The sequence below is a fragment of the Oncorhynchus kisutch genome, unplaced genomic scaffold (genome assembly GCF_002021735.2).
Source record: "Oncorhynchus kisutch isolate 150728-3 unplaced genomic scaffold, Okis_V2 scaffold3689, whole genome shotgun sequence".
Classification (NCBI taxonomy): Eukaryota; Metazoa; Chordata; class Actinopteri; order Salmoniformes; family Salmonidae; genus Oncorhynchus; species Oncorhynchus kisutch.
In genome coordinates, this window is record NW_022265634.1 from 145,065 (window position 1) to 159,987 (window position 14,923).

The window sequence follows — 14,923 nt, forward strand, 5'->3', positions numbered from 1 at the left end:
GAGATAACAGGAACAGGTAGAGAAGGATAGAGGATAGATACAGGAGATAACAGGAACAGGTAGAGAAGGATAGGTACAGGAGATAACAGGAACAGGTAGAGAAGGATAGATACAGGAGATACCAGGAACAGGTAGAGAAGGATAGAGGATAGGTACAGGATATAACAGGAACAGGTAGAGAAGGATAGAGGATAGATACAGGAGATAACAGGAACAGGTAGAGAAGGATAGAGGATAGGTACAGGAGATAATAGGAACAGGTAGAGAAGGATAGAGGATAGATACAGGAGATAACAGGAACAGGTAGAGAAGGATAGATACAGGAGATAGCAGGAACAGGTAGAGAAGGATAGGTACAGGAGATAACAGGAACAGGTAGAGAAGGATATGTACAGGAGATAACAGGAACAGGTAGAGAAGGATAGAGGATAGGTACAGGAGATAACAGGAACAGGTAGAGAAGGATAGATACAGGAGATAACAGGAACATGTAGAGATGGGATAGGTACATGAGATAACAGGAACAGGTAGAGAAGGATAGAGGATAGATACAGGAGATAACAGGAACAGGTAGAGAAGGATAGGTACAGGAGATAACAGGAACAGGTAGAGAAGGATAGATACAGGAGATACCAGGAACAGGTAGAGAAGGATAGAGGATAGGTACAGGAGATAACAGGAACAGGTAGAGAAGGATAGAGGATAGATGCAGGAGATAACAGGAACAGGTAGAGAAGGATAGAGGATAGGTACAGGAGATAACAGGAACAGGTAGAGAAGGATAGGTACAGGAGATAACAGGAACAGGTAGAGAAGGATAGATACAGGAGATAACAGGAACAGGTAGAGAAGGATAGATACAGGAGATAACAGGTAGAGAAGGATAGGTACAGGAGATAACAGGAACAGGTAGAGAAGGATAGGTACAGGAGATAACAGGAACAGGTAGAGAAGGATAGAGGATAGGTACAGGAGATAACAGGAACAGGTAGAGAAGGATAGGTACAGGAGATAACAGGAACAGGTAGAGAAGGATAGATACAGGAGATATCAGGAACAGGTAGAGAAGGATAAATACAGGAGATAACAGGAACAGGTAGAGAAGGATAGAGGATAGGTACAGGAGATAACAGGAACAGGTAGAGAAGGATAGGTACAGGAGATAACAGGAACAGGTAGAGAAGGATAGAGGATAGGTACAGGAGATAACAGGAACAGGAATTATATTCTACTCTATTGTTCTGTTCTCTGTTTATTATATTCTACTCTATTGTTCTGTTCTCTGTTCATTATATTCTACTCTATTGTTCTGTTCCCTGTTTATTATATTCTACTCCATTGTTCTGTTCTCTGTTCATTATATTCTACTCTATTCTTCTGTTCTCTGTTCATTATATTCTACTCTATTGTTCTGTTCTGTTTATTATATTCTACTCTATTGTTCTGTTCTCTGTTCATTATATTCTACTCTATTGTTCTGTTCTCTGTTCATTATATTCTACTCTATTGTTCTGTTCTCTGTTCATTATATTCTACTCTATTATTCTGTTCCCTGTTCATTATATTCTACTCTATTCTACTGCTCTGTTTATTATATTCTACTCTATTCTACTCTATTCTACTCTATTCTACTCTATTATTCTGTTCTCTGTTCATTATATTCTACTCTATTCTTCTGTTCCCTGTTTATTATATTCTACTCTATTCTTCTGTTCCCTGTTTATTATATTCTACTCTATTCTTCTGTTCCCTGTTTATTATATTCTACTCTATTATTCTGTTCTCTGTTCATTATATTCTACTCTATTGTTCTGTTCTCTGTTCATTATATTCTACTCTATTCTTCTGTTCTCTGTTCATTATATTCTACTCTATTGTTCTGTTCTGTTTATTATATTCTACTCTATTGTTCTGTTCTCTGTTCATTATATTCTACTCTATTGTTCTGTTCTCTGTTCATTATATTCTACTCTATTGTTCTGTTCTCTGTTCATTATATTCTACTCTATTGTTCTGTTCTCTGTTCATTATATTCTACTCTATTATTCTGTTCCCTGTTCATTATATTCTACTCTATTCTACTGCTCTGTTTATTATATTCTACTCTATTCTACTCTATTCTACTCTATTCTACTCTATTCTACTCTATTATTCTGTTCTCTGTTCATTATATTCTACTCTATTCTTCTGTTCCCTGTTTATTATATTCTACTCTATTCTTCTGTTCTCTGTTCATTATATTCTACTCTATTCTTCTGTTCTCTGTTCATTATATTCTACTCTATTGTTCTGTTCTGTTTATTATATTCTACTCTATTCTACTCTATTGTTCTGTTCTGTTCATTATATTCTACTCTATTCTACTCTATTCTTCTGTTCCCTGTTTATTATATTCTACTCTATTCTTCTGTTCCCTGTTTATTATATTCTACTCTGCCATGTTGAATTTCTTTGTTTTCTCTGGAAGGTTCTCGAGCAGCATGTTGACGGGCGCTGGAAGGGCTGTATCCATGACAACCGTACAGGAAATGACCGCGTCGGCTACTTCCCTTCTACAATAGTGGAGGTCATCAACAAAAGAACAGGTGTGTGTTTGTGTCTGTGTGCGTGCGGGTTCTTCTGGGTTCTCGGGAATTATCCTTTAACCTGCAGTACATCCCTGTTAGAGTCTAACCTGTAGTACAGCCCTGTTAGAGTCCTTTAACCTGCAGTACAGCCCTGTTAGTCTAACCTGCAGTACAGCCCTGTTAGTCTAACCTGCAGTACAGCCCTGTTAGAGTCCTTTAACCTGCAGTACAGCCCTGTTAGAGTCTAACCTGCAGTACAGCCCTGTTAGAGTCCTTTAACCTGCAGTACAGCCCTGTTAGAGTCTAACCTGCAGTACAGCCCTGTTAGTCTAACCTGCAGTACAGCCCTGTTAGTCTAACCTGCAGTACAGCCCTGTTAGTCTAACCTGCAGTACAGCCCTGTTAGAGTCCTTTAACCTGCAGTACAGCCCTGTTAGAGTCTAACCTGCAGTACAGCCCTGTTAGTCTAACCTGCAGTACAGCCCTGTTAGTCTAACCTGCAGTACAGCCCTGTTTAGAGTCTAACCTGCAGTACAGCCCTGTTAGAGTCTAACCTGCAGTACAGCCCTGTTAGTCTAACCTGCAGTACAGCCCCTGTTAGAGTCTAACCTGCAGTACAGCCCTGTTAGAGTCCTTTAACCTGCAGTACAGCCCTGTTAGAGTCTAACCTGCAGTACAGCCCTGTTAGAGTCTAACCTGCAGTACAGCCCCTGTTAGAGTCTAACCTGCAGTACAGCCCTGTATAGAGTCCTTTAACCTGCAGTACAGCCCTGTTAGAGTCTAACCTGCAGTACAGCCCTGTTAGTCTAACCTGCAGTACAGCCCTGTTAGAGTCTAACCTGTAGTACAGCCCTGTTAGAGTCCTTTAACCTGCAGTACAGCCCTGTTAGAGTCTAACCTGCAGTACAGCCCTGTTAGAGTCTAACCTGCAGTACAGCCCTGTTAGAGTCTAACCTGCAGTACAGCCCTGTTAGAGTCTAACCTGCAGTACAGCCCTGTTAGAGTCTAACCTGTAGTACAGCCCTGTTAGAGTCTAACCTGTAGTACAGCCCTGTTAGAGTCTAACCTGTAGTACAGCCCTGTTAGAGTCCTTTAACCTGTAGTACAGCCCTGTTAGAGTCCTTTAACCTGTAGTACAGCCCTGTTAGAGTCCTTTAACCTGTAGTACAGCCCTGTTAGTCTAACCTGCAGTACAGCCCTGTTAGAGTCTAACCTGTAGTACAGCCCTGTTAGAGTCCTTTAACCTGCAGTACAGCCCTGTTAGAGTCTAACCTGCAGTACAGCCCTGTTAGTCTAACCTGCAGTACAGCCCTGTTAGTCTAACCTGCAGTACAGCCCTGTTAGAGTCTAACCTGCAGTACAGCCCTGTTAGAGTCTAACCTGCAGTACAGCCCTGTTAGTCTAACCTGCAGTACAGCCCTGTTAGAGTCTAACCTGCAGTACAGCCCTGTTAGAGTCCTTTAACCTGCAGTACAGCCCTGTTAGAGTCTAACCTGCAGTACAGCCCTGTTAGAGTCTAACCTGCAGTACAGCCCTGTTAGAGTCTAACCTGCAGTACAGCCCTGTTAGAGTCCTTTAACCTGCAGTACAGCCCTGTTAGAGTCTAACCTGCAGTACAGCCCTGTTAGAGTCTAACCTGCAGTACAGCCCTGTTAGAGTCTAACCTGCAGTACAGCCCTGTTAGAGTCTAACCTGCAGTACAGCCCTGTTAGAGTCTAACCTGCAGTACAGCCCTGTTAGAGTCTAACCTGCAGTACAGCCCTGTTAGAGTCTAACCTGCAGTATCAAATCAAATCAAATTTATTTATATAGCCCTTCGTACATCAGCTGATATCTCAAAGTGCTGTACAGAAACCCAGCCTAAAACCCCAAACAGCAAGCAATGCAGGTGTAGAAGCACCAATCAGGCAACAATCAACACATGCGGTCCTACACACCACAGTCTTTACTCACCGGTTCCTGTAGTGGACTAAATGGGGTCGGCTCTACACATCAGTCTGTACTCACCAGGTTCTGTAGTGGAAGTAGACCTATAGACTACCTGGCCCTGATTACACATCAAATCAAAATCAAATGTATTTATTATTTATTTATGTCTACTGCTGACTGGACCGTGTGACTAGGTGCTGTTCCACGACTGAACCATCAGCTGATATCTCAAAGTGCTGTACAGAAACCCAGCCTAAAACCCCAAACAGCAAGCAATGCAGGTGTAGAAGCACGGTGGCTAGGAAAAACTCCCTAGAAAAGGCCAATACCTAGGAAGAAACCTAGAGAGGAACCAGGCTATGTGGGGTGGCCAGTCCTCTTCTGGCTGTGCCGGGTGGAGATTATAACAGAACATGGCCAAGATGTTCAATGTTCATAAATGACCAGCATGGTCGAATAATAATAAGGCAGAACAGTTGAAACTAGAGCAGCAGCACAGTCAGGTGGAAGTTGAAACTGGAGCAGCAGCATGGCCAGGTAGACTGGGGACAGCAAGGAGTCATCATGTCAGGTAGTCCTGGGGCATGGTCCTAGGGCTCAGGTCCTCCGAGAGAGAGAAAGAAAGAGAGAAGGAGAGAATTAGAGAACGCACACTTAGATTCACACAGGACACCGAATAGGACAGGAGAAGTACTCCAGATATAACAAACTGACCCCAGCCCCCCGACACATAAACTACTGCAGCATAAATACTGGAGGCTGAGACAGGAGGGGTCAGGAGACACTGTGGCCCCATCCGAGGACACCCCCGGACAGGGCCAAACAGGAAGGATATAACCCCACCCACTTTGCCAAAGCACAGCCCCCACACCACTAGAGGGATATCTTCAACCACCAACTTACCATCCTGAGACAAGGCTGAGTATAGCCCACAAAGATCTCCGCCACGGCACAACCCAAGGGGGGGGGGCGCCAACCCAGACAGGATGACCACAACAGTGAATCAACCCACTCAGGTGTCGCACCCCCTCCAGGGACGGGAGCCCTGTTAGAGTCTAACCTGTAGTACAGCCCTGTTAGAGTCCTTTAACCTGTAGTACAGCCCTGTTAGAGTCCTTTAACCTGTAGTACAGCCCTGTTAGAGTCCTTTAACCTGTAGTACAGCCCTGTTAGTCTAACCTGCAGTACAGCCCTGTTAGAGTCTAACCTGTAGTACAGCCCTGTTAGAGTCCTTTAACCTGTAGTACAGCCCTGTTAGTCTAACCTGCAGTACAGCCCTGTTAGAGTCTAACCTGCAGTACAGCCCTGTTAGTCTAACCTGCAGTACATCCCTGTTAGAGTCTAACCTGTAGTACAGCCCTGTTAGAGTCCTTTAACCTGTAGTACAGCCCTGTTACTCTAACCTGCAGTACAGCCCTGTTAGTACAGCCCTGTTAGAGTCTAACCTGCAGTACAGCCCTGTTAGTCTAACCTGTAGTACAGCCCTGTTAGAGTCTAACCTGCAGTACAGCCCTGTTAGTCTAACCTGCAGTACAGCCCTGTTAGAGTCTAACCTGTAGTACAGCCCTGTTAGAGTCTAACCTGCAGTACAGCCCTGTTAGTCTAACCTGCAGTACATCCCTGTTAGAGTCTAACCTGCAGTACAGCCCTGTTAGTCTAACCTGCAGTACAGCCCTGTTAGAGTCTAACCTGCAGTACAGCCCTGTTAGAGTCTAACCTGCAGTACAGCCCTGTTAGTCTAACCTGCAGTACAGCCCTGTTAGTCTAACCTGCAGTACAGCCCTGTTAGAGTCTAACCTGTAGTACAGCCCTGTTAGTCTAACCTGCAGTACATCCCTGTTAGAGTCTAACCTGTAGTACAGCCCTGTTAGAGTCCTTTAACCTGTAGTACAGCCCTGTTAGTCTAACCTGCAGTACAGCCCTGTTAGAGTCTAACCTGCAGTACAGCCCTGTTACTCTAACCTGCAGTACAGCCCTGTTAGAGTCTAACCTGTAGTACAGCCCTGTTAGAGTCTAACCTGCAGTACAGCCCTGTTAGAGTCTAACCTGCAGTACAGCCCTGTTAGAGTCTAACCTGCAGTACAGCCCTGTTAGTCTAACCTGCAGTACAGCCCTGTTAGAGTCTAACCTGCAGTACAGCCCTGTTAGAGTCCTTTAACCTGCAGTACAGCCCTGTTAGAGTCCTTTAACCTGCAGTACAGCCCTGTTAGAGTCTAACCTGTAGTACAGCCCTGTTAGAGTCTAACCTGTAGTACAGCCCTGTTAGAGTCTAACCTGTAGTACAGCCCTGTTAGAGTCCTTTAACCTGTAGTACAGCCCTGTTAGAGTCCTTTAACCTGTAGTACAGCCCTGTTAGAGTCCTTTAACCTGCAGTACAGCCCTGTTAGAGTCTAACCTGTAGTACAGCCCTGTTAGAGTCCTTTAACCTGTAGTACAGCCCTGTTAGTCTAACCTGCAGTACAGCCCTGTTAGAGTCTAACCTGCAGTACAGCCCTGTTAGTCTAACCTGCAGTACATCCCTGTTAGAGTCTAACCTGTAGTACAGCCCTGTTAGAGTCCTTTAACCTGTAGTACAGCCCTGTTACTCTAACCTGCAGTACAGCCCTGTTAGTACAGCCCTGTTAGAGTCTAACCTGCAGTACAGCCCTGTTAGTCTAACCTGTAGTACAGCCCTGTTAGAGTCTAACCTGCAGTACAGCCCTGTTAGTCTAACCTGCAGTACAGCCCTGTTAGAGTCTAACCTGTAGTACAGCCCTGTTAGAGTCCTTTAACCTGCAGTACAACCCTGTTAGAGTCTAACCTGCAGTACAGCCCTGTTAGTCTAACCTGCAGTACATCCCTGTTAGAGTTTAACCTGCAGTACAGCCCTGTTACTCTAACCTGCAGTACAGCCCTGTTAGAGTCTAACCTGTAGTACAGCCCTGTTAGAGTCTAACCTGCAGTACAGCCCTGTTAGTCTAACCTGTAGTACAGCCCTGTTAGAGTCTAACCTGCAGTACAGCCCTGTTAGTCTAACCTGCAGTACAGCCCTGTTAGAGTCCTTTAACCTGCAGTACAGCCCTGTTAGAGTCTAACCTGCAGTACAGCCCTGTTAGAGTCTAACCTGCAGTACAGCCCTGTTAGTCTAACCTGCAGTACAGCCCTGTTAGAGTCTAACCTGCAGTACAGCCCTGTTAGAGTCTAACCTGCAGTACAGCCCTGTTAGTCTAACCTGCAGTACAGCCCTGTTAGAGTCTAACCTGCAGTACAGCCCTGTTAGAGTCTAACCTGCAGTACAGCCCTGTTAGAGTCCTTTAACCTGCAGTACAGCCCTGTTAGAGTCTAACCTGCAGTACAGCCCTGTTAGAGTCTAACCTGTAGTACAGCCCTGTTAGAGTCTAACCTGCAGTACAGCCCTGTTAGAGTCCTTTAACCTGCAGTACAGCCCTGTTAGAGTCTAACCTGCAGTACAGCCCTGTTAGAGTCTAACAGTACAGCAGCATGTGTGTCAGTGTTGGAGAGAGGGTCTTCAACTCAGCATGCCCAGACCAACCCCGGGAGGGAGAGAGAGAGAGAGAGACAGAGAGAGAGAGAGAGAGAGATAGAGACAGACAGACAGACAGACAGACAGACAGACAGACAGAGCGAGAGAGAGAGAGAGAGAAGCCTTAACCCTCTGTAGCAGAAGGGCTCTCCGTTTCTCTCCTCCCAGAAGATCTTGAACTCAGCTATGTTAGCTAATCCTTTTCCTAACCTGGACCTAATTAACCTAACCTGCTGCATACGTTATTCTAAACCTCGGCGGAGGCTGCTGATTGGTGAACGGTTCGTCATAATGGCTGGAACGGAGATAAACATGGAATTGCATCAAACCCCTGGACACCATATGTTGGATGTGTTAGATACCGTTCCACTGATTCCACACCAGCCATTACCACCAGCTCCTCCTCCCCAATTAAGGTGCCACCAACCTCCTGTGACACGCACCAACCTCCTGTTGACTGACCTCCGTCTACTAAAAAGGAAAATCAGCCTGCATTGTCCACTGCTGACTTGACCGTGTGACTAGGTGCTGTTCCACGACTGAACCAGTAGAGGGAGCTAAGCTACCAGTCTGATACAGCTCTATCTATCAACCAGCCTGCATTGTCTACTGCTGACTGGACCGTGTGACTAGGTGCTGTTCCACGACTGAACCAGTAGAGGGAGCTAAGCTACCAGTCTGATATTTTTAGATTTTTTTATTTCACCTTTATTTAACCAGGTAGGCTAGTTGAGAACACCTTTATTTAACCAGGTAGGCTAGTTGAGAACACCTTTATTTAACCAGGTAGGCTAGTTGAGAACAAGTTCTCATTTACAACTGCGACCTGGCCAAGATAAAGCATAGCAGTGTGAGCAGACAACAAAGAGTTACACATGGAGTAAACAATTAACAAGTCAATAACACAGTAGAAAACAAAGGGGGAGTCTATATACAATGTGTGCAAAAGGCATGAGGAGGTAGGCGAATAATTACAATTTTGCAGATTAACACTGGAGTGATGAATGATCAGATGGTCATGTACAGGTAGAGATATTGGTGTGCAAAAGAGCAGAAAAGTAAATAAATAAAAACAGTATGGGGATGAGGTAGGTGAAAATGGGTGGGCTATTTACCGATAGACTATGTACAGCTGCAGCGATCGGTTAGCTGCTCAGATAGCAGATGTTTGAAGTTGGTGAGGGAGATTAAAAGTCTCCAACTTCAGCGATTTTTGCAATTTGTTCCAGTCACTGGCAGCAGAGAACTGGAACGAAAGGCGGCCAAATGAGGTGTTGGCTTTAGGGATGATCAGTGAGATACACCTGCTGGAGCGCGTGCTACGGGTGGGTGTTGCAATCGTGACCAGTGAACTGAGATAAGGCGGAGCTTTACCTAGCATGGACTTGTAGATGACCTGGAGCCAGTGGGTCTGGCGACGAATATGTAGCGAGGGCCAGCCGACTAGAGCATACAAGTCGCAGTGGTGGGTAGTATAAGGTGCTTTAGTAACAAAACGGATGGCACTGTGATAGACTGCATCCAGTTTGCTGAGTAGAGTATTGGAAGCTATTTTGTAGATGACATCGCCGAAGTCGAGGATCGGTAGGATAGTCAGTTTTACTAGGGTAAGCTTGGCGGCTTGAGTGAAGGAGGCTTTGATGCGGAATAGAAAGCCGACTCTAGATTTAACTTTGGATTGAAGATTCTTTGAAAAGGCAAACCTTTTTGATTTTGGATTGGAGATGTTTGATATGAGTCTGGAAGGAGAGTTTACAGTCTAGCCAGACGCCTAGGTACTTATAGATGTCCACATATTCAAGGTCGGAACCATCCAAGGTGGTGATGCTAGTCGGACGTGCGGGTGCAGGCAGCGAACTGTTGAAAAGCATGCATTTGGTTTTACTAGCGTTTAAGAGCAGTTGGAGGCCACGGAAGGAGTGTTGTATGGCATTGAAGCTCGTTTGGAGGTTAGATAGCACAGTGTCCAATGACGGGCCAAAAGTATATAGAATGGTGTCGTCTGCGTAGAGGTGGATCAGGGAATCGCCCGCAGCAAGAGCAACATCATTGATATATACAGAGAAAAGAGTCGGGCCGAGAATTGAACTCTGTGGCACCCCCATAGAGACTGCCAGAGGACCGGACAGCATGCCCTCCGATTTGACACACTGAACTCTGTCTGCAAAGTAGTTGGTGAACCAGGCAAGGCAGTCATCAGAAAAACCGAGGCTACTGAGTCTGCCGATAAGAATATGGTGATTGACAGAGTCGAAAGCCTTGGCCAGGTCGATGAAGACGGCTGCACAGTACTGTCTTTTATCGATGGCGGTTATGATATCGTTTAGTACCTTGAGCGTGGCTGAGGTGCACCCGTGACCGGCTCGGAAACCAGATTGCACAGCGGAGAAGGTACGGTGGGATTCGAGATGGTCAGTGACCTGTTTGTTGACTTGGCTTTCGAATACCTTAGATAGGCAGGGCAGGATGGATATAGGTCTGTAACAGTTTGGGTCCAGGGTGTCTCCCCCTTTTTTAATTTTTTTTTTAATTTTACCTTTATTTAACCAGGTAGGCAAGTTGAGAACAAGTTCTCATTTACAATTGCGACCTGGCCAAGATAAAGCAAAGCAGTTCGACAGATACAACGACACAGAGTTACACATGGAGTAAAACAGACATACAGTAAATAATACAGTATAAACAAGTCTATATACAATGTGAGCAAATGAGGTGAGAAGGGAGGTAAAGGCAAAAAGGCCAAGATGGCAAAGTAAATACAATATAGCAAGTAAAATACTGGAATGGTAGTTTTGCAATGGAAGAATGTGCAAAATAGAAATAAAAATAATGGGGTGCAAAGGAGCAAAATAAATAAATAAATTAAATTAAATACAGTTGGGAAAGAGGTAGTTGTTTGGGCTAAATTATAGGTGGGCTATGTACAGGTGCAGTAATCTGTGAGCTGCTCTGACAGTTGGTGCTTAAAGCTAGTGAGGGAGATAAGTGTTTCCAGTTTCAGAGATTTTTGTAGTTCGTTCCAGTCATTGGCAGCAGAGAACTGGAAGGAGAGGCAGCCAAAGAAAGAATTGGTTCTGGGGGTGACTAGAGAGATATACCTGCTGGAGCGTGTGCCACAGGTGGGAGATGCTATGGTGACCAGCGAGCTGAGATAAGGGGGGACTTTGCCTAGCAGGGTCTTGTAGATGACATGGAGCCAGTGGGTTTGGCGACGAGTATGAAGCGAGGGCCAGCCAACGAGAGCGTACAGGTCACAATGGTGGGTAGTATATGGGGCTTTGGTGACAAAACGGATTGCACTGTGATAGACTGCATCCAATTTGTTGAGTAGGGTATTGGAGGCTATTTTGTAAATGACATCGCCAAAGTCGAGGATTGGTAGGATGGTCAGTTTTACAAGGGTATGTTTGGCAGCATGAGTGAAGGATGCTTTGTTGCGAAATAGGAAGCCAATTCTAGATTTAACTTTGGATTGGAGATGTTTGATATGGGTCTGGAAGGAGAGTTTACAGTCTAACCAGACACCTAAGTATTTGTAGTTGTCCACGTATTCTAAGTCAGAGCCGTCCAGAGTACCCGCCAGTTGGACAGGCGGGTAGGTGCAGGTAGCGATCGGTTGAAGAGCATGCATTTAGTTTTACTTGTATTTAAGAGCAATTGGAGGCCACGGAAGGAGAGTTGTATGGCATTGAAGCTTGCCTGGAGGGTTGTTAACACAGTGTCCAAAGAAGGGCCGGAAGTATACAGAATGGTGTCGTCTGCGTAGAGGTGGATCAGAGACTCACCAGCAGCAAGAGCGACCTCATTGATGTATACAGAGAAGAGAGTCGGTCCAAGAATTGAACCCTGTGGCACCCCCATAGAGACTGCCAGAGGTCCGGACAGCAGACCCTCCGATTTGTGGTGTCATATCCATACCTAGTGGTGTCATATCTATTTCTAGTGGTGTCATATCTATACCTAGTGGTGTCATATCTATACCTAGTGGTGTCATATCTATATCTAGTGGTGTCATATCTATATCTAGTGGTGTCATATCTATATCTAGTGGTGTCATATCTATACCTAGTGGTGTCATATCTATACCTAGTGGTGTCATATCTATACCTAGTGGTGTCATATCTACAACTAGTGGTGTCATATCTATATCTAGTGGTGTCATATCTATATCTAGTGGTGACATATCTATACCTAGTGGTGTCGTATCTATACCTAGTGGTGTCATATCTACACCTAGTAGTGTCATATCTATATCTAGTGGTGTCATATCTATACCTAGTAGTGTCATATCTATATCTAGTGGTGTCATATCTACACCTAGTGGTGTCATATCTAGGACTTTGTGGGGTCTGTACCTTGTGGGGTCTGTACCTTGGGGGGTCTGTACCTTGTGGGGTCTGTACCTTGGGGGGTCTGTACCTTGGGGGGTCTGTACCTTGGGGGGGTCTGTACCTTGGGGGGTCTGTACCTTGGGGGGTCTGTACCTTGGGGGTCTGTACCTTGGGGGGTCTGTACCTTGGGGGGTCTGTACCTTGGGGGGTCTGTCTGTCTGTCTGTTTTTTTCATGTTTGTCTGTTTTGTTTCACATCCTGCTGTTTGGCTGTTTTTCCCAACATCCTTTCTCTAAGTTCTTCTTCTCTCTCTACAAGCACAGCTTCTCACTCTTCTCCTTCCTGTCAGTTGTTTCTCTACTGCTGATATGAACACAGCTGACCCTCTGTCACGATACCAACTACCTTACAGCTGACCCTCAGTCATGATACCAACTACCTTACAGCTGACCCTCTGTCACGATACCAACTACCTTACAGCTGACCCTCTGTCACGATACCAACTACCTTACAGCTGACCCTCTGTCACGATACCAACTACCTTACAGCTGACCCTCTGTCACGATACCAACTACCTTACAGCTGACCCTCTGTCACGATACCAACTACCTTACAGCTGACCCTCTGGCATGATACCAACTACCTTACAGCTGACCCTCTGTCACGATACCAACTACCTTACAGCTGACCCTCTGTCATGATACCAACTACCTTACAACTGACCCTCTGTCACGATACCAACTACCTTACAGCTGACCCTCTGTCACGATACCAACTACCTTACAACTGACCCTCTGTCACGATACCAACTACCTTACAGCTGACCCTCTGTCACGATACCAACTACCTTACAGCTGACCCTCTGTCACGATACCAACTACCTTACAGCTGACCCTCTGTCATGATACCAACTACCTTACAACTGACCCTCTGTCACGATACCAACTACCTTACAGCTGACCCTCTGTCACGATACCAACTACCTTACAACTGACCCTCTGTCACGATACCAACTACCTTACAGCTGACCCTCTGTCACGATACCAACTACCTTACAGCTGACCCTCTGTCATGAAACCAACTACCTTACAGCTGACCCTCTGTCATGAAACCAACTACCTTACAGCTGACCCTCTGTCATGATACCAACTACCTTACAGCTGACCCTCTGTCATGATACCAACTACCTTACAGCTGACCCTCTGTCACGATACCAACTACCTTACAGCTGACCCTCTGTCACGATACCAACTACCTTACAGCTGACCCTCTGTCACGATACCAACTACCTTACAGCTGACCCTCTGGCATGATACCAACTACCTTACAGCTGACCCTCTGTCATGATACCAACTACCTTACAGCTGACCCTCTGTGTGTGTGTTCCACTGATCGTTGAATCATCGGTCTTCCCAAAGCATAAAGTGAGCATGAAGTGAGTCATACCAGATGCTCAGTTCCACACACACACACACACACACACACACACACACACACACACACACACACACGCAGTTCCACAAATACACACAAACAAACACACACACGCAGTTCCACGAACACACACGCACACACACACCGTTCCACTAATACACACCCACGCACACACACCCCCAGAGTACATAGTGTACGCAAGGCAGCTGTGTTCACGGGGGGGTTCACAGTTACATCCTCTCCTCTCCTCTCCTCTCCTCTCCTCTCCTCTCCTCTCCTCTCCTCTCCTCTCCACCCCTCTCCTCTCCTCTCCTCTCATATCCTCTCCTCCCTCCATTCCTCTCCTCTCTCCTTCCACCCTTCTCCTCTCCTCTCCTCTTCTCTCCTCTCATATCCTCTCCTCCCTCCATTCCTCTCCTCCTTCCATCCTTCTCCTCTCCTCTCCTCCTTCCATCCTTCTCCTCTCCTCTCCTCCCTCCATTCCTCTCTTCCTTCCATTCCTCTCCTCCTTCTATCCTTCATCTCTTCTCTCCTCTCATATCCTCTCCTCCCTCCATTCCTCTCCTCTCTCCTTCCACCCTTCTCCTATCCTCTCCTCTTCTCTCCTCTCATATCCTCTCCTCCCTCCATTCCTCTCCTCCTTCCATCCTTCTCCTCTCCTCTCCTCCTTCCATCCTTCTCCTCTCCTCTCCTCCCTCCATTCCTCTCTTCCTTCCATTCCTCTCCTCCTTCTATCCTTCATCTCTTCTCTCCTCTCATATCCTCTCCTCCCTCCATTCCTCTCCTCTCCTATTGTCTCCTCCCTCCATTCCTCTCTTCTTTCCATTCCTCTCCTCTCTCCTTACACCCTTCTCCTCTCCTCTTCTCTCCTATCCTCTCCTCCCTCCATTCCTCTCCTCTCTCCTTCCACCCCTCTCCTCTCCTCTCCTCTCCTCTCCTCTCCTCTCCTCTCCTCTCCTCTCCTCTCCTCTCCTCTCCTCTCATCTCCACCCCTCTCCTCTCCTCTCCTCTCATATCCTCTCCTCCCTCCATTCCTCTCCTCTCTCCTTCCACCCTTCTCCTCTCCTCTCCTCTTCTCTCCTCTCATATCCTCTCCTCCCTCCATTCCTCTCCTCCTTCCATCCTTCTCCTCTCCTCTC

At 46.1% G+C, this 14,923-nt stretch overlaps 1 protein-coding gene across 7 annotated transcripts in view; it reads left to right on the forward strand.

Moving 5' to 3' along the window:
• LOC109885954 (caskin-1) overlaps positions 1 to 14,923 on the forward strand; it is a 134,775-nt gene that overhangs the window by 69,957 nt on the left and 49,895 nt on the right. For all 7 annotated transcript variants that reach the window (XM_031820813.1, XM_031820815.1, XM_031820812.1 and 4 more), the window contains exon 10: positions 2,468 to 2,585. In XM_031820813.1, the coding sequence (XP_031676673.1) occupies positions 2,468 to 2,585 (118 nt within the window). The remainder of the gene's footprint in view (positions 1 to 2,467; positions 2,586 to 14,923) is intronic.